Genomic DNA, 24,458 nt, shown 5'->3' with positions numbered 1-24,458 from the left:
TCTGACCTCTGTGCTCGTCTGACCTCTGTGCTCATCTGACCTCTGTGCTCATCTGACCTCTGTCCTCATCTCTGCCCGCCTTCTTTACATCACCATTTGCTTCCAGGACTTCATGTGTTCATGAATTACCTCAACATGCTGGATGTTGCATGTCAAACTCATGAGGAGAGACAGAGGATTAAATCGTAAAGATTATTTTCAGATCATTATTTTGATAACTTATTTAAATCAGGTTGAAATCTGAAGTTTGTTTCTAGTTTATAAGAGATTTAAAATCAGTGGGTTTTCTTTTAAAAGTAATTTAATGATTTTGTATCATCAGTGGTTTTGTTTTTTAAATTTCTTTACTGGTTTTTACATCCTAACTAAAGAGTTGCATACAATTTTCTCCTCTTTTATCCACTTTTTCTAAAATTGAGCAGATATTCTGGATTTTTTTTCTCATTGTAATCAGTGCTGCTCTTATCTTCTTTTTTTTATTATCACTCATCACAGTTGTGGTAAAACGATGCATTTCTTAAAAACCATTATGAACTTCAAACAAGCCGAACGAGTTTCTACATTTCTTCCCTGAGGGACTGAATGCAGAGCAGAGCTGCTGCTGGTTTTAAACACAGACCATCATGACGTGGTTTCAGTCATCACTGCAACTGCTGCTGATGTTTTCTCTTCCTTCATTCTCTCTGCGCTGTTGTTCCGCTTTTGTTCTGGTTTAACTGGAGTAAAGCTGACATTTAAATGCTGTATTGATGCATTTTTCCTGTCAGACACTCAGACAGAAAATCCAACGAGACGTTCCAGATGTATCAGCAAAGCCACATGCCAGAGAACATGAAGGATCTTGTCCCCGTGAGGAATAAAAAGTTAAAACATGAGAATTAACTGCAGCATGTTGTTGCACGTTTAATTGCTTCCGATGGGAAAGAACACTGTAAACGAAGTTTTCAGCCTTTTGCTTCTTGGATGTGTTTTTTGGTGTTGAGCTGAAAATTTGGTGTTTAGATTCTGTTTGGAGTCATTTTGACTGGTCTGTACTTCCTGTTGGCTTTCTGTAGCATCAGTCTCTAACATCTCATTTTAAAGTTCAGTCATCACTGAACTTTAAAATGGTGAGTTTTCTTGTAAATCTATCTTTTCCACCTCATGAAATCAGATTAATGTCATATACACAGAAAAATGATTAAACCTTTTAGGACGGTTTAGGATGCTGATAATGAGTTGAAACACAAGTTTCATGGTTGCAAGGTATTAAAAATGTATGAAACTCTAACCCTAACCATAGCTAAGCAAAGCAATAGTTTTAGTAAGTAAAGGTGGACACTAAAGTAACATTAGTTTTGTTAATGCTAAATGACTTTACCACCATGCTATCTGGCAGAAGCTAGTGCTAATGTGCTAAATTGATATCCACCATGTGTCGATGATAAAACCTGTATTACAGCACAACATGTCACCTTAAATGGAGTCAAATTTATTTCTCACCTTCTTGTACAGTTTGCGCTCTGGAAGTGATTCTTTGGAACGGACCTTTCACTCATGGTTTCAGTTTTATAGTTGAGTTTTGCTAACTTTTGCATCAGGAAGACACAACCCGTTTACTGTAGTTCAGCAGTGATGCATTCTGGGTACTACAGAGAAAACTCTGTTACTCTAAAATATGAGTCTACTGGCTGCAACAAGCCCAACTTTTCTTAGCTCTTTTTTTAATCCTGTCTTTCTTCTGTGTCTTTCAGAATGAAGATGCTGGGGGCCGGGAGTTAAAGCCCCTCCACCAGAGGGAAGCTGGTTCACAGCTGGGGCTGGGCCCCTGCCTCAGGTGGGGGTGAAGAGCCCTCACGGCCCCCCGCGGGTCTGGACCATGGGGGATGGCGGTGTTGGTGCAACTGGAGGAGATGGGGCCAATCAGTCCCATGTCCTGTTCGACAACTTTGTCCAGGCGACGACGTGCAAAGGCACCCTGAAGGCCTTCCAGGAGCTGTGTGAGCACCTGGAGGTGAAGCCCAGTGAGCACAGGATCTTCTATCACAAGCTCAAGTCCAAACTGAACTACTGGAAGGCGAAGGCGCTCTGGGTGAAGTTAGACAAGAGGGCCTGCCAGAAGGAGTACAAGAAGGGACGTGTCTGTGCCAACACAAAGGTGAGCTGAACCTCCAGAAACGTGATCGTTCCTGTAAAGCTGCAGCAGGACGTACCTGAGGCAGAGACTCGTATCATTAGACGCTCATGTTTACCAATCAGATCCCAGACGGGGCAACATGCTTTGGATGAGAAGACAGTTTTACTCAAACATTTGGTATTTTCCATATTTCAGAACATTAGCTTATGTTGAAGGGGATTTATTATGAAAATTCTAACTTTGCACGTTTTTCTACTTGCATTTGGGTCTAAACTGTTTGTAAAAACAACTCAAGCTTTTAAGTAAAAAAAAAAAAATCTAGCTGGCTTTTGGCTATAGACTAATGTTTGTTTAAAAAAGCTCCCAAATGGTAAGTCCCGAGCTGAGCTCTGGCACATTTCGTCGTCTGGTTTTACTGCTGTATGTGCTGTATAATGGCTGCTGGAAAAGACAAGTGTTGAGTTGTTTACTTACGAGCCAGAAACAACTTGCTGTATTCTTATTGGTTGTGCAGGAGGCTCCACGTCTGCTTCTCAAAGATGTGCAGTTGTATATTTGTGCATCTGTTTGGACTCATTTTCCCGTGTGAGTGTAAACGTTGCGTTAGGGGGCGTGGCCAACAGCAGCTTATCTGAATTTAAAGTGACAAAGGTCCTAAAATAGCTGAAAGTAGGCAGAACTGAGCAGCTAAAATCTCATTAAGAATGTAAAATGTAATGGTGGATATCAGTTTTGTGGAGCACATATCCTAACCTGTTCAGTGAAGTGTGAAAGGTCACCTTTAATAAATCACCAGCAATAATACTGGGAAAGATGAAGAGAATATTGCCTTGCAGAAGTATTTATTTGATCTTTTCCTCTTTCCTTTGCATTAAAATCACAAACTTTGATAATTTATTAAGACATTATTAGTCCCCCTGTGTACAACGTTTTTCTAATCTTCAGTCTTCCGTCCCTCTGAATTAATACCTTCAGTTACAGAATGATGTGACCAAATACATGCGATAGAAAAATGCCTTGTGGTGTGAGCACGTCAAGATGCATCAAAACAACTAATTTAATATGACATTTAAACAGCAAGCATCTGACGGAGAATGGTGAGTTATTGAGGCTCACTGTACTGAATAAAAGAGACACCTGGAGCAGTTAAATCAAGCCTCAGTGGTCTGAGCGTGACAGTCAGACAGCTGAGCAAATCACCTGAAAAATAATTCAGCTTATCAGGCTAGTGGACCTTTTTCAGGGATGGACGTCGCTGGGTTCGGCGATAACTTTAGGTTTTATTTTTACATGTATATTAAAACTGTCACCATGTAATGACATTGTAAGATGAGACAGATATTGAAGCTTCTCTGCTTCCTCCATGTGGTCCAACTGTCATCTACAGTAAAACTCTGCTTGGGTCAAAACAACCAATCAGAGCCGGGAGGCGGGTCTTAGCGCTGTCAAAAGGGTTTGCTCATTAAAAAAGCTACCTATAACTTTGGATTGTGTATTTGAATGCAATCTACATTTGACTTTGAATGTTTCCTTTTTTACTTGACATTATTTGATGTAGGCAGTGTCATGAAATGTATTTGACATTCTGTGTAATTTTAGTTCATGAGCGCCTCAACGTTTTCATTCTGTTAAATATCGTAGCTGGTATCAGGTTCCTCAGCTGTGGTTCTGATTGAACAGTTTTTAAAAAAATGTTTTTGTCTGAATTTTATGGTTTCTTTTTTTGCCATTCATCACTAAAATGAAAAATTAACAGCCAATCCATGTAATCTGTATCACCATAAACCCCATTTATGTGTGGAAGCGGGTGGATTTTGGGGCATGCTGAAAGACGGCGTGTTGCCCGTTAATCAGTGAATCTGCTGCCTGTCCCTCAGTGTCTGATCATCGGTGCGGGGCCATGTGGCTTACGGACAGCCATCGAGCTGGCCTTCCTGGGGGCCAGAGTGGTGCTCCTGGAGAAGAGGGACGCCTTCTCCAGAAACAACGTGCTGCACCTTTGGCCCTTCACCATCCACGACCTCAGGGGCCTCGGGGCCAAGAAGTTCTATGGGAAGTTCTGCGCTGGTGCTATCGATCATATCAGTGAGTGCATTTGATACTGCAGCTCTGGTTTCCCTCAGAGCCATGCATGAAGACACCTGGTGCTTACTGGGATTAATCCACACCGTTTCTTCTCTCTGCGGGTTTTAGGTATTCGTCAGCTTCAGCTAATGCTGCTCAAAATGGCCCTCCTGCTGGGGATCGAGATCCATGTCAACGTGGAGTTCAAGGGACTAATCGAGCCGCCTGAAGACCAGGAGAGTGAGAGTAAGACTCGAACTGCTGCTTTGTATCGGTTTCATCAAGCAAATATCTGGGCTGCTGTAAGCCTGGCGCTGCAGATGCATTTCAATCTGATTACACACGCTGTTTGTTCTCAGGGATAGGCTGGAGGGCTGAGGTCCACCCCAGGACACACCCTGTCAGCGAGTTGGAGTTCGATGTCATCATTGGAGCAGATGGAAGGAGGAACACACTACCAGGCAAGTCTGCATGCTGAGACTGGAGGAAAAGCATTAGTAATGCACTTTTTTCTTCCACTAAAGGGACCTATAATGCAAATTTCACATTTTCCACATTTTTGTACTTCCATTCACGCTGCTTCTAAAAACAGGCCAAGCATTTAAAAAGCACCCAGCTGTTTTGTGGCAATAAGTAATTTTTTTGGTGTCTGGAAAATGAGCCATTTTAAAAACCTTCCTAATGTAACGTCACAAAGCAGCAGGCAGTGCTGGGACGGTGGAATGAACCCCAACAACCCAACAGTTTGACGTAAAAATGGTGATCATCAGGAAGCCCAAGAAATCATTTAGAGGCTCTGCAGCAACTGACGTTATAATTCAAAATCCGTAATAGAGAATAGAGAGACTTGAACAGGCTGAAAATATGACCCAAACTGAACACAATGAGATCAATGAAGCACCAGAGGACTAAATTCAACCTTTTGGTACTTCTGGAGACTCAAAGTATACAAAAAGCATATAAAATGTGTTAAAATAAGTATATATTGCCTGATATGTCCCCTTTAAGTAAACACAGCAAACAGAGCCGTTTGTTGTTCCCCCTCCGACTCATCAGTGATTATGATGTCACTGGTTTGCAGCTGCAGATGGACGGCTGACCTCACTCTGCTCCTCGTGAGCGCTTGTGCACATCTACATGTTTGTTTGTGTTGAGCTGCTACATTAAACTTCACAGCGTGTTTGTTGTCCTGGAACAAGAGGACAGGAATGGTAGAGCTGGCTGTTTGTCTCCTGTCTGAGCGCTGAGCCTTCACCGAGTTCTGACTCCATAAAAAGAACCCGTGTCCTCCGCTTGAGCTATCCACTTACAGCAAAATACATGCATACGGCGTGAAAAGCTGGGAACTGTTTACATTGTCCAGAAACAGAACATCTGGTAACATTTAAGCGTTCTGAAAGCAGATATTGTTTGTGAGTAGCTGGTGGTATGTTTTCCTTCTGAAATGTAACCGTTCGGGTCCGTTAGCTGCGGCCGCTGAACCGCTCCACTCCTCTGTTTCTGCAGGATTTCGACGGAAGGAGTTCCGGGGGAAGCTCGCCATCGCCATCACCGCAAACTTCATCAACAGGAACACAACGGCGGAGGCGAAGGTGGAGGAGATCAGCGGCGTGGCCTTCATCTTCAATCAGAAGTTCTTTCAAGATCTCAGGGAGGCAACAGGTGACCGACGGGCAGCTGCTCAGTTTCCGCAGACATTTAGCTTCAAACCGAAGTAACAAATATCAATTATTACCGAGACAATATATTGTCCAGCAAAATTTGTTACTGTGACAATCGTATTGGTCACTCTGGATTGTATTTAGGGATAACAAATTAATTTGAGTAAAAACTTGCATCGTTATTGGAACTATATCAGTGCAAAGGCTAGAATAAAACTAATGTTTTCAATGATATTGAGTGTAAAATGATAGAGATCAGGATGATATAGTTGTTCATTTTATAAATTACTACTTTACGGAAGCAGTTTATACAACAAAAATATAGATATAAATACAAATGTTATAATAGTTTGAATAATTCTGGGTTTTGTTTGAGTTGCCAGCCTTGCTGCAGTTTTATTGCTGACTAGACAATGTCCTCGGTGCTCTGTATCCCATAATTGCTGCTCCGGTCCTGAAATGACGACAGGACTGGCAGCCTTGGCAGCAGGGTGAAGAATTGTGCTCTGTTTCTGACAATCCATCTTTTTTCTCCTTCTCTTTTTAGGTATTGACCTGGAAAACATTGTGTATTACAAGGATGACACACATTACTTTGTGATGACTGCCAAAAAACAGAGCCTGCTGGAGAAAGGAGTCATTCTGCATGTGAGTGATCAAAGCGTTGGCGTCTCTTTGTGCTCCTCTTTACCCAGTATGAAAGCTGCGAACACGCAGAAACAATCCCAGTCAGAAGAATGTCACTCCCGTGGCTCTCTTTCATTATTTTGTCTTTTTTTCTTCTTTGTGTGACTTGGCCAAGCGTTGGTCTAATGGCCAAACCGAGCCAACAGCGGTCAGCAGCTCGCTGACTGCTGATGTCTTCACTGTAGACGGTGGCTTCCTTTCTCTGGGCACTTTCCTCAGGAAACGGGAAAGGCCCTTTAAATGCCTGCCTTCATGTGAACACATAGCCCTGCTGTGTGTTGTGGAAGAGCTCCTTACAGTTGGTGCAGGTTTGGAAGGCTGAGTCAGGATTTTTGGAGCTCTTTAAATTACCTGAGGTATGAAAAGGTTGGATTCTGCACCGTTACCTGGAAAGTTTTCACACATCCAGAATATTTCATGTTTTTTCCCCAAACTTCATTGCATTTTGTTGTGATTTCTTGCCCCTTTAATCTAATACTCATAACAGGAGTTAGCCTATCAGCAAAACTATTAAAGCCTAAAATAGCATCTTAATGCATAATATAACCATGTTCTCCAAGCACATTTTCAAGTATTGCATTAGAAAAGGTTGATGGAAATGCCAAAAATTCAAAATGACTTCCTCAGTTTTGTAAAAAAAGTTTTAAAGAAAGCTGGTGATTGTTTTATTTTTCTAAATAAAGAGTTAAGGCTGTAAAGCAACACGTTGGATGGATAAGTTCTGATGTAGTGAACCCTCCCTGCTGCTGGTATGCACAAAGTTTAGATCAATTTCAAAATCCAGCACACTCTCCACTTTTCTGAGGTGTGTCGATATTTCGCAGCCTCTCCTTCCTGTTTATTGCAGCCCTGCATAATCTCCACATCAGATGAAAATTACGCTTTTTGTAACTTGCTTAATTCGCTCCAAACTAAGAGATGGAAACACGTTTAATTCGCATTAGCTGCGACCTTTTAAATGTTTGCTCAAAATTCTCATGAGAGTCTGATGGAAACATGGCTGTAAAAGGCGTCTGAATCTGACTGCTGTTGTTGAGTCTCGCCGTTCTGTCTCTGTTGCTGTCCTGCAGGACTACGCAGACACTGAGCTGCTCCTGTCCAGGGCTAACGTAGACCAGGCTGCCTTGCTGTCTTACGCGCGTGAAGCTGCAGATTTCTCCACCAACCACCAGCTGCCCACCCTGGACTTCGCCATCAACCACTACGGCCAGCCCGATGTCGCCATGTTCGACTTCACATGCATGTACGCCTCGGAGAACGCCGCCATGGTCCGCCAGCGCAACGGCCACAAGCTGCTGGTGGCGCTAGTGGGCGACAGCCTTTTGGAGGTGAGGACCGATTGTCTTCTATCGGACCGGTAACGTTTGTAATTGTTCAATTACAATTATAATCAAATATAACCACAAGAGCAGCTGGTAGAGGAATTGTAAATTATCTTTTAGGAAAAGCTCCTTTGGTCAGTCTGCACATCAAACTCTTGGAATACATCACCATAAAATCTGAAAAATATCACATCAGTGAACTGTTTTAGAAATTTATTAACATAAATAAATAACAAAATTAATATCTTTGAATTACTTCAGTTTTGCAATTCATTCAAAATCAACAGATCTTTGTATTTTTTTCATGTTACTGCATAACTCTAACTTTATTGCAAATTTTCTTCAAAAAATAGTCAAAAACATTAGGTTTGCTTACTCCCACCTGTAGGTGGCAGTATTTGATTCTTCTATGGCAAATTGCAAAAAAGTCACATTTAGCATCATAAGTGCAAAATATTTCTGACAATCTGGTCGTTTTTAAAATCTTTTTTCTTAGAATTTCTTTTCATAGATTTGAAAGATGTTTGATGAGGACAAAATATCACAGAAAATTTCTTGCCAAACTTTATAAAATATAACCCCAAAAATCAGCAATTTGATTGCAAGAAAACATCAAAATCAATTGTGAAGTCCTGTAGGACAGTTTTAGTTTCCTCTGCTGCGGTGTGACCATATTAGGGAAATGAATGTGCTTTTCTCTGCAGCCGTTCTGGCCCATGGGCACCGGCATTGCTCGCGGTTTCCTGGCAGCCATGGACTCCGGCTGGATGGTGAAGAGCTGGGCGCAGGGAAAAACTCCTCTGGAGGTTCTGGCCGAGAGGTGCGGATGTGGAAACACTCGTACACATGTGCCAAGATTCACATTGTTCCTGCGTTCAGATTTACACACAGATCCACATTCCTAATCCGCCTCTTCAGATACAGGCTTTTATCTCTAAGTGCTTTACTAGGAACTGAACCCGCTTGCGATTTAAAGCTTCAGTCCCACCTCTCTGAGTACTAATGGGATAAGAAGCTCTTGTATGGCCTGAATGTGGCTCCCCAGTCGTGCAGCATGTCTCTTTGCTTTACTTTAATGGTTTGTTAATGGACTGAGATGAGCCGGTCCAGTACAGGGAAGGAAAGCTCACTGTGTTGCTCTGTTTTTTTAGGGAGAGCATATACCGGCTTCTGCCTCAGACAACACCGGAAAATGTCAGTAAGAACTTCAGTCAGTACAGCGTGGATCCGACCACACGCTACCCCAACATCAGCCTTAACTTCCTCAGGCCCAGTCAGGTGAGTCTGACGGCTCACAAACCACAAGGATGACTTTGGTTTTTCCATTCAGGCAGAAAATCAGCTCTGAAAAACATTTCTTATGATGTTTTCAGCATCAGCTCCTGGAAGTTTATCACATTTTGTTATGTTACAACCATAACATTTTATGGGAAAGTCAAAAACAAAGCAGATGATCATTTTGAAGTCACATTTTTTTATTTGATACCCAAAAATGAAATCTATCCATTGTCTTCTGCATAACTTGCTTTAGCAAATAAAAAAAAGATCCAAATAGATTGAAAAACATCGAACAGCAACAAATCTCCATTGTACATGAATCTGACATGTGCAAAGCTGAGAAATGTTCGCTGCACTCGATAATCCTACTTCTGACTCACCACCAGGGGGCGTGTGTCTGAGTAAGGTGGTTTCATGGATATCAACCGACCTATGCCGTTGTGACAAACAGGAAAAATCAACCGCAGCAAACACTGTTGAACCCATAGAGGGCACTGAGATTGTTTGAGTCAAAATAATGCAGAACTAAACAAGTTTAAATTAAAATATGGCAGTGTGCACAGAAACATGGATCTAATGGAACAAAGAACTAATTTAGACTGTTCATCTGAGAGAAAAATGACTTGGGATTTAAGTTTTGTGGTTGTCATGTGACAAAATGAGGAAAGCTTCACTTCATTTTGTACTGACATCAGTCTGCAGTCTGGCATGCAGTAACAATGTTTATGCTGCAGGTGCGACACCTCTTTGACACGGGAGAAGGGAGGGAAATCCGAATTGAAATTGAGAATGTGATCAACTCGTCAACGCCGAAGTTAGCCCGGAATGGTCTGTATTATTTCTCTTTCCGTTTTCCTTTCTGGGGTTATGTTAATTAGCTGAACATTAGCATTGAAGAGAGACATCACTTTGTTCAAATGAAATAATGAATGACTGTATTTTCACTCCAGACAATTACCTGCTTGACAAACAGTTTCAAGGTAACACGAAGTCTGAATGCATGGTGTTCCTCGAGTTTTCTAATAGTTTTAACAGTTTCAAACCCTCCCTGCTTTGTATCCATAAAGAAATAAATGTGAAGGTAATGGTGGAATGTGAGAACTTTGTGGACGAGTTGCACTCATGACTCACTAACCCGGCCGGACATGCTGCCGTCTTCCTGGATTTATTCAGCAGCTTGTTTTAAAGATTCCCTCTTAAATCTGCAACCTCTAACTTCTTGTTTGCATCCATTTCCCCTTAAATCAGTAAAATTGAGTTTGTTGAGATAGAAACTAACGCTGCCGTTAGGATCGTGGATGACAATAGTCGTATGACTTTTTGCCCGGTAACATCGACGTTGTGCTGATTGCATTCTTTCAATTTTTAATCCTTCAGATCCACTCAAGCTGCTACTTTAACTCCAGCATTTCATTTAGTAATCTTTTGGTGTTTTCTTCCCAGAATCCATTGCTCGATCCAGTAAGCTGCTGAACTGGTGCCAGAGGCAGACGGAAGGATACAGGAACGTCAGCGTGACGGACCTCACCATGTCGTGGAAGAGCGGCTTGGCGCTGTGCGCCCTCATCCACCGATACAGACCCGATCTCATGTGAGTAGCAGGAGTCGGAACCTGCAGAGTGACAAAGAAAGATGGCAGATTTGCTTTTCTTCTGTTGTTCTCTTACAAACTTACTTGTCAATAAGATCAAAGCTGAGGAGTGAATAAATAATGCTACATGACCAATGCATTTTTATTTGGTGTTACTGATCTGTCCAATACAGCAAAATATGTTCCCAATTATTCTTGAGTACAGGGAAATGCATATTTGAAAATGACCAATTTTTAAAGGGACAGCATTATGGAAAATAGACTCTTTTGAATTTTGCATCATATTATATGGCAATATATTATAATGTATTGCCATTATACACTAATGGCAACACAAAGTTAAAAAAAAGTATCGGCTTAATGATAAATGGATAAAATGATGCAACAGATTCATCAATACAATAATTGTGACTCAACATGTTGGTCTTGGAGTATCTTTACAAATAGCACTGCTGGAGCAAAACGCAGCATTTAAAAATGGTGCAGTCATCAAACCATACCTGTAGTGTTGCTTTGATTCCTTCATGCGTATTTAAGAAATCCGTTAATCTCCGTGGCAACCATGCAGCTGTGCAAACCACCTGGCTCCTCCTCAGAGCTGCAGCCTCCGCCTCTCAGAGCACCCCTCCCCCACTCGGCTCCTTCAGACTAGCCAGCAGTAATTAGCAAACATCTGGTGGAACTGCACATCTCCTGAGCTCATTACAGGAGCTACTTGTCAGAGCAACGCTGGTAAAAACTTTGCTAAAGGGTTAATAGAGGAGTGATGTTGTGATGACTTCCTGAAGGCGGAGTTTCAGAAAGAGCAGGAGCTTTTAAAGAAACAGAGACCCAATTCCAAGGCAATAAATTACAAAGTAAAAATTCCTTTAAGTAATGTTTTATATATAGTTAAGATTTTAATAACTGAAGTTAATATAGCTGCGTGATTGTTCTGTAAAATGGCACTGTGTGCCCCTTTAACATACAGGCTAATAAGCTGCTATTTTCCGAAGCTAATTTGTTCTCTCTGCTCTGTTCTCTGCAGAATGTTAAGTAGTTTGGCTTTCTGCTCTGATGGAACCTGCAGTCAGCTGCTTAACACTCACTCTGTTTGTTCTTCTATTCCTGGTTGCAAACACTGCCAAGTATGTCCCCCAGTGGTTAGCCTGGTGCTCAGCCTGCAGTGATGGTGTTCGTAAACGGTTTTTATCACCCAGCAGGGCTTTTGGTTTTAAACTGACGGTTAACGAAGTCCCTCCTCAAACCAAACCTTCCTCTGCAGCCCATAGATGCATAAACACTCTGCTCACCATCACACACACCATAAACAGCGCAGTTTCCATCCGCTGCGTCTAATGGGGTTTATTACCCTCTGGAGGTTATGCTGCAATTAACATTAGAAGCTATTAGTGGCTGTGTCCTACCTGACCTTTGCAGAGTAATGCTCGGCCGCGTCTGATTGGCCGGATGATGGGAGGAACAGAGTAATGAGCGGAGGTTCAACAGAACCGCGTTCATGCGAACTCATGTACAAGATGGATGTAAAGAGGGTTCAGAGGGAGGTCTCACTCTGTCCCTGATGTGATGTTCGGATGCTTATGGTTTTAAATGGACTTCATGTTTCAGCTGAGATGTATCGATGATGCATGTTAAGAGTATTTTAGGCTGAAGTATGATGACATTTACAGTAAGGCTTTTCCACAAAGTATACAGCAGTTAGCAGTGCAGAAATGCTGCGTCGTCAGTGGTTGTATTAGTCCAGACTCCCTGGCACCTCGTCCACATGAGAAGTTAGGGAGTCTGCTTGGTTGGAGAAGCCAAACTTTGGTTTCTAATCTGGTTGCAAATCATGAGATCATCTGGTAAAAACATTGAGAACTGCAGGATCCTTCGGTTCTCTGGAAGTTTAAGATGCTTGTTTTGTGTCTACGGCCCACATCATTTACTGTTTTGCCTCAACGTTTCAGTCACAGGAACAAAGAAATCCTGTTTTTTTTCTCATTTATCGAAGCGGTGAGGTGAAACGGCTTAAAAACGGGACGATGTGGGTTTGAAAACAAAAGTAATCGGTTCCAAAGAACTGAAGAGTCCAGCTGAGCAACTTCACATCTGCCTTTTAGATCATATCACTGAAACTGGGATTACATTTCCTTCATAATTTGGATTTTACTGAGATCTTTTTGTCACCTAAATTCATTTTTTATTTTTCAGTTTTAAATGTGATATGCTGCCTTTAGAGTTGCTATAACTACAGTAATAATCCAGCAGCATCAATGTTCTTGGTCAACAGGAGTTTTTTTTAATTGATCTTTTTGATTTCTTTGATTTGCTTTCTGATTCAGGTGTTGGAACTACAACCCTAAATAGGAACATAGTAATGAAAACTAACATTTATTTTAATATTTATGACATGCAACAAAAAACTTAGCTAATTGATGTTTTTTGGAGAAAATAAATGAATCACAAACATTAATCATTAAAACATCTATCAGCTTCTCACTGAAGACGTTTTAGCCAAACACTAGCAACAGAAAACATATTTTTATTGGTATTTATCTTTATAAATGACTAAAACCAGGTTGATTTTAGCTGTTTATGCACCATTCAGTGTTCACTGTGCCTCCCTGTTCCGGGTTTTGTTTTCCTGCTCAGAGACTTTGACTGTCTGGATGAGGAGAACCATGAGAGGAACAATCAGCTGGCGTTCGACGTGGCAGAGAAGGAGTTCGGCATTTCGCCATGCATGACCGGCAAGGAGATGTCCTCAGTGGTGGAGCCAGACAAGCTCTCCATGGTCATGTACCTCAGCCAGTTTTATGAGATGTTTAGGGACACAGTGCCACCTGGAGGTGAGTGGAGGAAAAACACCTTGTGTTTGTGACTCGTTTTGTTTGGTTGGTTTGTTTTCAGGGTTCGTATGGTTGATAAAATCCTTGGTGTTAACTAAATGCTTTATATTCCAACTGCACAGTTTTGTATTAAAGTCCAATTTTGTTCTAAAGCCTAAATTTTAAAACCTTTTGAAACAAACATTACATACACCTAATAAAAAGACGTGGACATTTCTTTCTCACCGTCTGAAGCTGAATTGAACTAAACGTTTCTGTTAGTAAAAATTACTAAAATATTCATATTTTCTAAATGCCAGTTCTGAACTTGGTGAGAATGTTTAGAAAATGTCTTTGTAATTTTTGAAGCATATTATTTGAGCAGGAAACTCATTTACCTTAAAACATTTTGGTTGGATTGTTTCAAAGAAGTGAATATTTATTATTCCTAATGTTCATCTTATATTTTATACATCAAGCAACATTAAAGTATAATGAAATTGGGTTATTTTTAGTTAAATTGGTGATTTGTTCTCAGATTAATTGGGTGTACAGAGTGAGACATTTCAAAGGATAAAATTTAGTTATATTTTAGTTTCTTGTTTCTCCTGTAGAATACTATAACAAGACATCATTAATAACAGTGATAGACATCATATAATTGTGAATTAAAATCATCTTTGTTTTGTTCACTTCTATTGTTTTTATCTCCAAAGGTGGAAAAGTTTCAATATCTATCTGAAAATGTGTGAAAATTGCTTGAGTTTTTCTGTGGGAAAAGTGTTCTGCTCCATTTCTGATGTGATCTAATTCTATGCCTTTGAATCTGTTCAGATAACCACAACTTGAGTCCAGAGGAGAAAGCTGCGCTGATTTCCAGCACAAAGTCTCCCATCTCCTTCCTCAGCAAGCTGGGTCAGAGCATTGCTATTTCCAGGAAGAGAAACCCCAAGGTAAAACACACACACACACACACACACACACACACACACACACACACACAACTAAACTAAACTGCAACACCGTCACCTCCTTTTTTCAACTCTTCATCTTTAAGCTTCAGGTCAAAATAACACCTCGCATTTTGTAAACAGGATAAAAAGGAAAAGGATGTGGACGGTTTGGGCAAAAGGAGGAAAACCAGTCAGTCTGAAGATGTGAGTCTGACAGAGAAACTTGTGATTGTTGGTTCAGAAGTCCATCCATTTGGAATGAACTAATGATTCTCACTTGACCAAATCTGGATTATTTTGTTTCTCCAAAGGAGGACGTTTCCAGGTCCTGTCGGGAAGAGCGGCCGTCTGTCCCTGCTGACCTGTCGGAGAGAAAACTTGACTGTGCTGCTGCAGGAAACCACAACAAAGTGAAGGTGATGGCCACCCAGCTGCTGGCCAAGTTTGAAGAGAACGCCCCGGCTCAGCCTTCAGGCCTCAAGCGACAGGTACGCCGGAAACATGCAGGACGTGTTTGATGCTCCTGCAGCTGCAGGCGGGGCGTGTTCACATCTGGTTCGAGGTGACAGAACCTTCTGTTTGACCCGGCCGAGCTGTAGGCCGCGGTATTAATGAGCCGAAGTCCAGAACGCTACCGGTCAAGCAGATGATTGTTTCTGGGTCGTGTGGGCGACCTCGCTGTGCTGACTGGACCTGAATGATTCACAGGGCTTTGGTTTGCTGGCTGCTGATGATGTGTAATGTGGGGAACAGTGGGATGACTAAGTTTCTGAAAAGGAGACGTGTCCTGGGTTTCCTACGGAACATGGAGCGGATCAAACTGGGAAAAACTGCATAAGAAATCCAGATGTATGAAACTGCTTCTGCCTCTGCACATCCCAACCTAATGTGAAAACAGCAGACTGTCTTTACCACAACCCCGTTTAAGCATCCAGATGGGTGTAAACAGTAAGAACAGAAGGTGGGAGATGTTCCTAAATGAGGCAGTCGATATTTTATATCAAAATTATAAAAGTGGTTTGACTCGTTTAACATTTTTAACCGAAATAATTGCAGCATATAATTAATTAGTCAAATTTTCATTGAACACCATATTCTGACAATATAACCAACATTCTCAATTCAAAAACCCTTTTTAGTGCTGAATTATTGAGTAAATAGACACGTAGGAACGATGATATATATTGTTTTTAATCTATTCATCAGATTATTCAACCATCAGATTAGAGTTTTTCTGGTCATTCAGCTTCCCAGTGGTCATTCGTGGATCTTCTTTAGAAATCTGGACGCTGGCATTAGCGGTAGCTGCTACATTTTTAGCACTGAGATGTTATTTTAGGTTTTCACAGCTTTGCCAACAGGCTAATTTGTTTTAGCTTTACTTTAACACAGTAATAGTCTTTTCCCGTATCTCATCAGATCAGTTGATGAAGCAGAATTTAACCGTGTTAAAATCCCGGCATTATTATTGTAAGTGCATGTGAAACCTGGCTGAGGTTGATAATTTAATCCCACATTATGGGATTAAATTAAACCATGCAATTTCCGTGCTTTACAGCTTATTACTGCTGAATCCGAACTCTGTGGAGAGGGTATTTCTTTTACCTTATCTTAAAAAAACGAGGCTCTTTTTAGGTTGGTTTTAAGGAAAAGGTCTTTCTTCCTGTTGAGAATGAATTGAAGTAACGAGTTAAAATTTTTGCCAAATGAAAAAAAACAAACAACCTTTTTGATAATTTACAAATGATAGACAAAACAGGTTTCCTATGTTTTCCTCTGTTTATTCAGATTCGTCTCCTGCATGACATTCCTCCATATCAAAGCTTCTTCTGCTCGCTCATATGTTGACACATCATCATAAACTCTTTATTTTCTCCTCCACTCGCCTGTGACTCCTTCTCTTGTCTGTTTTCTCCCTGGCCTCTCCTCACCTCCTCTCTGTGGACCGTTCCATGACGCCTTGCATGATTGTTCTGTCTCTCATTCTGGCCACTGCCATGTTTGCCTGACCATTAAAGGGGGACTCTCTGCCCAACCTGGACCACCTTTTGCCCCCTTCCCCTCCACCGAACCCTGTGCACGAGTCAGTGCGCCTGGCTCCTGTCCCCGCATGGAGAAAGGTAGATGCAGATCTGATTAACCAGCAGTGGGGAAGCTGTGCTGCGTTGTGTGTTTGTTGAGCGAACGTTGTGTCTGTTGTGCCATCTCCTCCGTGCTTGTTCTGTTCTGGTTCAGAGACGCACCCAACAGCAGGAGAACCTGAGCATTCGCTACAAAGAGATGGTCAAATGTCAGACGCTGCCCAGCAGAGGGGATCAGGTATGGCTAGTTAGCGCCGTAGTTCTCCAGCCCATAGAAACTCTTCACATCCTTAGAGGATCCATCATAGATCATAGCTTTTGTAGAGAAGATGTATAATGTGCACCTTTAGTGTACAATGATGAACAATTCTGCAGTTGCATAAAAAAATACTGTTTTGTGATCAATAACAAGTGATGCTCTGATCTGCCGATACCGATTTTAGCCAGTTACGATTCCCAATATTGACTCTTTCTAATCACGCTGAGGCACCAAGACGTATTGGAAGTGAAGGACGGATTGTTTCCTCCGGATGTTTCTCCCAGGACAGCCTTGGCTTCTACTTCTACTAACGATTAGATGCGTACCTTTGCCCTAATATTTGATTTAATCTTGCTGATCTTAGTTATGTATGAAGTATATGAAGGTTAATATTCTTACTCTGTAGAAAAGTGTTTGCTGCAAAGCCACAAACACTCAGAGATCCTCCAGATTTACAGCTGCTCTCCATGGCCGCCGTATCTTTCATGGAAGACGCTCATTGATTGTTTTGAAGTCATCATGACGAGTCGCTTCGGAGTGGTATACCATTCAGACAGTGTCTGATTGAGGTCGCATTTAATTAGCAGTGTGAAATGCAGCCTGTTTTCAGATGGATTCGTATGGTGCATTCACACTGAACTCTTGTTAGTTTGACTGGGAAGTCTGGTTTGACTGGGGACGCGTGAATGCGTAATAGACTCTGATGCAGAAAAAAAAATGTAATTTTGGTTTGCCTACAAACCTCCGTCTCAGTTCGGTTGAGGTGAATTCTTCCGTGGTTTGAATCTAAGCAGATTGGGGGCCGCTCCAAAAACAGGAAGAGGACCACACCGCAGGGCATTCTGGGTAAATACAACCAAACCAAACGTGCATGACTAGAACTAGCAGGAGGAAAAAAAAAATCCTACAACCGCTGAAGTCCTACGCCCACTCCATTTTTGTTTCCATTGAAAAAGGAAGTTGCGCTCAGTGTGTTCTTCGTTTCCTTCAGTGGTTTTTGGTGCAGCGCCCCCACAGACGAGGAGGGGAACAGCTTTTTCAAAGGGTTTGTTGGTGTCACAGTGCAGCATCTGAAAATGTAACAAATGTTGCAACTTTGATCTCCAATCGAACCAAGTCCCTGTGTGTGCGTTCGTGCGTGCGTGCGCGCGCGTGCGTGCGTGTGTGCGTGCGTGCGTGCGTGCGTGCGTGTGTGGTTGTTTTTTATTGGTGTTTATTAGTCTTTGTTGTAATTGTTGCAGACCAACTAAAAGCTCACCACAGTTGTTTTCCTATTCCTCGTCTGGTCTAGAAGCTCTGCTTCATTTAACGCTATAATAAACTTTTGGTTTATTATGACTTGTTTTCTTCAGTTATATTTACTTTTGCACATCTTATCATTTTATTCTTCCTCTGCTGAACTTGCTGTTCCTGTCCCTCACTTTTCAAGGCCAGAAGCGCTGCAGAACAAACGTCCAGCTCGGGCTCTCGGAGCTGCCCAAAGAAAACCATTCTGCTCCCTTCCTCCTCCTCCACTTCCTCGCTCTCTCTTCACTCAGAGGTGACATAAAGTCTGCTGCTTGTTTCTGTTTGTCTGCCTCCCATAGCTATAAATCCACAGCAGAGCTCCCTCTAGCCTCCCTTTACTCCAGCTGCTCTCCGTGTTTTCCCGTCAGTGTCACGTTAACTTTGTGGAGAGATCAGGTTGTCTGTAAAAGATGGGGAATTGTTTTTAGACACCCTTCTCTACTCGTTTCTGTTTTGAAGAATTTACCCCCAGAGCAAGAGGAGCTTGAATACTATGAAAGGCCTCTGACACACAGGGTACAGTACTGCATCTCTGTATGTTCATAAGATGTTAAAACCTGTTAGATCCAACCATGACGTCTCACCAGAGCTCCTTTAACAGGAAGGGAAACAGTCACTCACAGTTGACCTCACTCCCATTCACATCCCTGGGATTCAGGAGCGGGCCGACCGCCTCATCTCCAGGTTTAAGGGCAAAGCTGATAAACCACCAAAGGTGCTCAGCATGCATGGACATTCTTCTACCTTTGGGCTCATTTGTTGCACAGATCAAAACTTTCTGCTGAGTCTGCACATCTAATTTCCCCTTTCAAACCTTCCTCTGCCTCCCGGAAGCCTAAGAAAAAGCCGTCCCGTTTCTTTTTAGAGCAGTGGTACTCGAGCCGAGGCCTGAGTCCGAGCCCAGCCTCACCTCTGTCCTCCCCTGATGCTTCCAGAAAGGTCAGACTGAGACTCACCCTCTGCAGTGCCGAAAAATAGCAGTTTTCAGAAAACCGTAATTGAAGTTTCACCTTAATTTTTCACATTCTGAGTTTATTTAAAGCGAAGTCTGTAGTTTTGTGAGAGATGCTTGTGCCATATTTGCCTACTAAGTGCAGTGAATCCTTTACACACCCTGCTTTAAATTACTGCATGAATGACGGCCTCAGTTTGCGCCACAAGCTCGGCTAATTGATCCAGAAGTTTGAATCTTGGTGCTTCATTCCTGCCGTTCCACTTGGTAACTAAATCAATTGCTTTCCTGCAGGAGCCAGTGAGGCCTCTGGACTCTGAGCAGATGCCCATATATGTGCTTAGTATTCAGGAAAGAGCTGAACAACTTGAATTTCAGTTGGAAGGCAAGCGAGTCGGGCCGCAGGTGAATCCCCCATTTAACACAGACGGCTGATTCAACACTGACAGTAAACGATTCCTCGTTCTCTGGTATGCTAAGCATGTAATCAAGGGACTATAGGAGAGCATCAGAATACAAGTAACACTATGGCGAGCATTAACTTTGCAGAAATGCAATTCTTAAAGGACATAACTCATCATATTTTAAAGGGAGAAAACCTTAAAATGTCCGAGGTAATCTATCAGGAAGCACTTCCTTATATGGATAAGGATGTGCATTAAAGAGTTTCTCTGTCTGCCTGGAGACGACTCTGTTTCATTTCTTAATCATAAGAAAAACATTCCTGACAGGAAAATGTGGAAAGAATGTCTGAGGCTTATTGATGACAGAAAAAGGACGTAGTGAGCATCTTTGCAAAGATAATCTATTCAGGAAATTCATAGAACTTTGTAGAAGGAAACACTTTTTGGAACTATTTAGCAGTTTAGATTGTAAGTTAAATCCATTTTCTTTCATGTAAACTAAACCCATAAAAACTTTCCTCTCTTCCTCTTGAGCCAAAGAAAAAACCCTCTCGTTTTTTTATGGAGCGATGGCACCTGGCCCGCGCCCAGAGCCCCCCCGACAGCCCCCCGTCCGCCTGCTCCAGACAGGTAGTCGTTTCGCACCTGGAGGGCACGGATTGCTGACGCTGACACACTGCACCTGCATTTGGTGTTCCAGCAAGATGCATCACCACAGTTAGCTTCAAAACGGCTTAACACGACTAAACTCACTGCAGATTTTCATCCTGCTGAGAAATGAAAACACAAACTGAGCTGCAACCTGCTGCACATTGATTGTTGTTGCTGTGATTAATAATTGTGTTGTGTTTTTCTGTAACTGTGGCTCCGAACTCTAAATATTATCCCCCTCAGGACACAGAAAGGCTTTCCATTGTTCTGGCAGTTCTCATTCTGCAGTCGCTATACATTCTGAAGCTATAGTGGAGAAAAATTGTATCTGAGAGGTTAAACAGGATAAAATCTGAAGATTATTGTTTCAAATCCAGATGAACTACCAGCTTTAGTTGAGAGCAGGAAACCAGCTTCCATTTTGGTTTGTTAAAGTCATTAAATGTGTTTGTGTGTTTTATTTTAGCATTTCTCACTTTGTGAAGCCAGTTTTTTCCAAGCTAGGCCTCCATACGGTTGCTGTTTTTGGATAAGATTAAGGATGAGTTCATGTTGGGTTAGTGGTTAGTTATATATGTACTAGTAATGGTTCGGTTTAGGCTAAAGGTCACGGTTAGGGTGCAGAGACGAATAGAAGTCAATCCAAAGACCTTGTGAAGGTAGAAACACATAACTTGTGTGTTTTATCATGTCTGTGTGTGAGAGAGTGAAAAATGCTGCTTGAAGTGACTGGATGAATAATCCATACGCGTTTCAGAAGCGCTGATGGTGATAAACTTCAGGTGTTTATTTCTGTTGATTTGGGTGAATTTGACTTGCAGCCAAAATTCAGTTTCTCTGAAATGTATAATATTATTCAAGACTTACAAAAAGAATAAGGAATGTTTAGTGGAAGGAAAAATGTTGTAGCATTACGGCGCTGACGGGCCAAAACTCCTCCCGTTTTGGGGGAACAGAACATCATGTTTCCATCTGCTGACAGGTTTCATGGCAGTGCTGATCTAAGTTCCAGAAGGGCTTGATACCGACACACACTGTTAAAAGTACCAATGCCTGGTAACCATGGCAACACCAGCAAAACAACCTGACCCGATCCCTACAAAGAATCTATGAGCTGACAAGAGACACCAGAACCGAAACACTACAGGTCAGTGTTAAAGCTTCGTGAGCAGCTCAGCAGAACCACAGGCCGGCCCACATGCTGCGCTGCGTAGACCCAAAAGGAGCCCAGACGGAGTCCTGAAGGCAGATACTGTCTGCAGATGATCCATTTTGCTTGTGCACTTTTTTCTGCCACTTTTTCCTTCCACTCAACTTTCCTTTAATGAGGATACAGTGTCTGTGGACAGACAGCTTCCTCAGCAACGACTTCCTGTCGGTTATGCCGTAACATTTCACATTAGTGATACGTCAAGTCTATTTCATGTAAAGTTTTAGCTTTCTGAGAAGCTGAATTTGCTGATTTCTTTGCCATGATGATTAAAACTGACAGAAATACATACTGGTACTTTATCACTTTGTGTTTCACCTTTGTGAAGGAGTGCAGGAGTTCAGTTTGGGTTTGTTGTCATGAGCTGAGTTTTGTTTGCAGCTTGTTCAGTGAGGCGGCTGCAGCTCTTCTTACCGTTTGGTCAGTCAAGCATGGAAACAGCTCTGTCGTGTGTAAACTCCCCTTTTCTCCCTCTGCTCGTACACACACCTTTTCCCTTTTGTTCTCCGTGTCCCATTCCTGTCCTTCAGTCATTTCTAATGTGTCTTCACTGTCTCTCATGCTGCTGCTAGCACTTGGTGAGGATGTACACAGGGGGAGTTAGCAGCCTGGCTGAGCAGCTAGCCGGCCAGCTTCAGTCTCAGGAAGAGTCCAAACCCACACATGTCCCAGAAAGGAGGGATTTGGTAAGCATGTTGTCTGTAGGGTAGAAAGCACCGAAGCAATCCTTTGTGCTTAATCAGCTGACTCTGATTATTACAAATCATCCACCCACAGTTTGATTGTTCTTCAAAAGGATTGAACCCCAAACATTTCGCAATCTGAGCTGTTTTGGCAAAAAGCAGATCTGGAAGACCTGGAACAGACAATTTGTGGCAAAACAGTGACAAGAATCAATAAAATTAATGAATTGTGTCAGGAATGTCAAAGTTTTTATCTTTATGTCAGAGCAGATTTTTAATTTTTATTTTTATATGTCTTTCACAATTTAGTATCCGATTCCCAATTCAGTGACGCCTTATTACTTTGGGATGATCTGACGGAAAACTGCAAGGCCCACATCAACGAGTTCTACATTTCCTGAATCCTGACACGGATTCCTGTGTTTCCATGTGTGATCTGAGTAGAAAGAGTGAAAACTGAGGGAGTAAGCAGGAGTTGTTCAGAGACGGACAACATTTTTTAAAAGTTGGAGAGGCGCACTGTAGCGTCAGAAGAAGTCTGTCATTGAAATCCGTTATGAAAATGAAATATGAGCATAAAGCGACCAAAAAATTGAAGAGGGACTTTATGAAAATGGTAAAAAGATGTGAAGAAGCAGAGATGCAGAAGTAGTTGATGGATGTGACTTCATTTTAAAGTTTTAAAGGTGTCTCTAGGTGAAAGTATATGGAAGTATTTACTTTTGATTGTTGCATTTTATTTAGAAAGGACATAAATGCTCAAAGATTGTATAAAAAGGGGCGAACTCATAATAACCTGGCTTTCCCTTTTTGTTCTGTGTTTTCATCTAAATGCTGACTCGACTGTTTTCCTCGCAGGGTTCTCTCAGGAAAGAGTTCCCCGTCAACATCGGCGGCAGCGACGTCTGCTTCTTCTGCCGGAAGCGAGTCTACGTCATGGAGAGGCTGAGCGCGGAGGGGAAGTTCTTCCACCGCAGCTGCTTCAAATGCGACTACTGCGGGACAACGCTGCGGCTTTCCTCCTACGCATTTGATGTGGAGGACGGTGAGGCCGACACTGGAGGAGCATCACGCTGTTAGGAGTGTTACTGAACCAGTTTGGAACATTTCAGCTGCTGGGTGAAATAAAATTAACCTTTTTTTTTTTTCCTGACAACAAAATTTACTCCCAACAATCAGAACCATAACAGAAGATAAACAGCAGTGTGACTCTGCTGCCCTCTAGTGTCAGGTTTGAACTATGTGTGTTTGTGAACAAACTCCTTTTTAAATCAGATTTTTTTTTTTAAGTTAATTTAACTGGTGAATAGCTTCAAAACGTATTTTTTTCATTTAATGTATCCTGTACGACTTTTCCAAAAAATAACTGATAGTGTAGTGTTGTATAAAATGTTTATTTTCTTATTTAAGGAAGTAATGTAAGTATTGCATTTTTTAATGTATTTCTAATATTTCATAAAATAAGCTTAAGTGGTAAAATGAAAAACCGCAGAATGTGCCAATTTTTTTAATGCGAATAATAAATAAAATAATCAATTCCTTAAATAATCTCCAGCTGTAGCTCTAGTTTAAATTACACCAAAGTTTTTATTTTTATGCTCTTTTCTCTGTTTGTTTTTTCGTCTTATAGTTATTTTTCAGTTGATTTGTTCAATGAACTCTGGAATTATAGCAAGTGTGCCGACTCTTTTTCTTTAATCTAACTTTTAACGATGCATAAATCAGGACATTTGTAGTTTGTCAGGGTTTACGGTGTGTGCTCTCGCCCTGAACCTGCTGGTCCTGTGACCGCGGACCTCCTCGCTCTAAGGTTTCCATTGTTCTGACGGACAGGCGGCAGATTGTTGGGTGAGACAGAGTAGCTGTTTCTCACTGTTTTCTGTGGGATTTCTGCCCACTGAGGGTCCGAAACACAAAGACACTTCTCTTTTATTTTAATTTGGACACACACTCCACTTTCTGCATGATTCTGTTTCATTTGATTATATTTTCTGTCCTGTTTTTCTGTTTTTCTTCCAGGGAAATTTTACTGCAAGCCTCACTTCTGTTACCGGCTGTCTGGTTACGCCCAGAGGAAGCGGCCGGCTCCTTCTCCTTCTCCTGCTCCAGTCTCAGCTAAGGTGCCTCTATTTCTTTCTTTCTTTTTTTTTTACGCAGATTAATGCGTCTTCCTTACAAAATCAGACAGTTGTTACAATGTGGTTTGAGGAATCACACGTTTTCTGGATCGCAGGAAAACCAGACGCCCCTAACTCCAATTCAGACCGTGGACGCCCCCAGCAGGGCGGCGGCAGCGGCAGCGGCGGCTCCCTCGGCCGAGATCCCGCCCTCAGGTACCAGATTTTCCTCTGTAGATGTGGTGGCTGTGTCCCGCCGTCTGGCCGTGGGGGTGGGAGTCCCTCTGCGCGCCCTCCGCCGCTCCCTGTCCTGGACTTGTCACCAGGTGGCG

The 24,458-nt window shown here is 42.1% G+C and overlaps 1 protein-coding gene across 9 annotated transcripts in view; it reads left to right on the top strand.

Moving 5' to 3' along the window:
- The window catches only part of mical3a (microtubule associated monooxygenase, calponin and LIM domain containing 3a), a 95,838-nt gene that overhangs the window by 40,493 nt on the left and 30,887 nt on the right, over positions 1–24,458 (top strand). For 6 of the 9 annotated variants that reach the window (XM_017310787.1, XM_017310786.1, XM_017310789.1 and 3 more), the window contains 28 exons: positions 1,734–2,137; positions 3,994–4,201; positions 4,310–4,426; positions 4,540–4,641; positions 5,687–5,842; positions 6,389–6,489; positions 7,599–7,856; positions 8,555–8,670; positions 9,002–9,128; positions 9,863–9,956; positions 10,079–10,108; positions 10,572–10,719; positions 13,354–13,550; positions 14,364–14,482; positions 14,624–14,686; positions 14,794–14,970; positions 16,501–16,602; positions 16,718–16,801; positions 18,252–18,362; positions 18,569–18,625; positions 18,711–18,824; positions 18,944–19,048; positions 19,356–19,466; positions 20,000–20,095; positions 21,899–22,012; positions 22,868–23,054; positions 24,029–24,129; positions 24,243–24,342. In XM_017310787.1, the coding sequence (XP_017166276.1) occupies positions 1,859–2,137; positions 3,994–4,201; positions 4,310–4,426; positions 4,540–4,641; positions 5,687–5,842; positions 6,389–6,489; positions 7,599–7,856; positions 8,555–8,670; positions 9,002–9,128; positions 9,863–9,956; positions 10,079–10,108; positions 10,572–10,719; positions 13,354–13,550; positions 14,364–14,482; positions 14,624–14,686; positions 14,794–14,970; positions 16,501–16,602; positions 16,718–16,801; positions 18,252–18,362; positions 18,569–18,625; positions 18,711–18,824; positions 18,944–19,048; positions 19,356–19,466; positions 20,000–20,095; positions 21,899–22,012; positions 22,868–23,054; positions 24,029–24,129; positions 24,243–24,342 (3,574 nt within the window). In that variant the 5' untranslated portion in view covers positions 1,734–1,858. The remainder of the gene's footprint in view (positions 1–1,733; positions 2,138–3,993; positions 4,202–4,309; positions 4,427–4,539; positions 4,642–5,686; positions 5,843–6,388; positions 6,490–7,598; positions 7,857–8,554; positions 8,671–9,001; positions 9,129–9,862; positions 9,957–10,078; positions 10,109–10,571; positions 10,720–13,353; positions 13,551–14,363; positions 14,483–14,623; positions 14,687–14,793; positions 14,971–16,500; positions 16,603–16,717; positions 16,802–18,251; positions 18,363–18,568; positions 18,626–18,710; positions 18,825–18,943; positions 19,049–19,355; positions 19,467–19,999; positions 20,096–21,898; positions 22,013–22,867; positions 23,055–24,028; positions 24,130–24,242; positions 24,343–24,458) is intronic. The other 3 variants (XM_017310790.1, XM_017310791.1, XM_017310783.1) reach the window with 2 other exon arrangements.

The sequence above is a fragment of the Poecilia reticulata genome, linkage group LG19 (assembly GCF_000633615.1).
Source record: "Poecilia reticulata strain Guanapo linkage group LG19, Guppy_female_1.0+MT, whole genome shotgun sequence".
Classification (NCBI taxonomy): Eukaryota; Metazoa; Chordata; class Actinopteri; order Cyprinodontiformes; family Poeciliidae; genus Poecilia; species Poecilia reticulata.
Note: the sequence above shows the minus strand (reverse complement) of the source record. Positions and strands in the feature narration are given on the sequence as shown.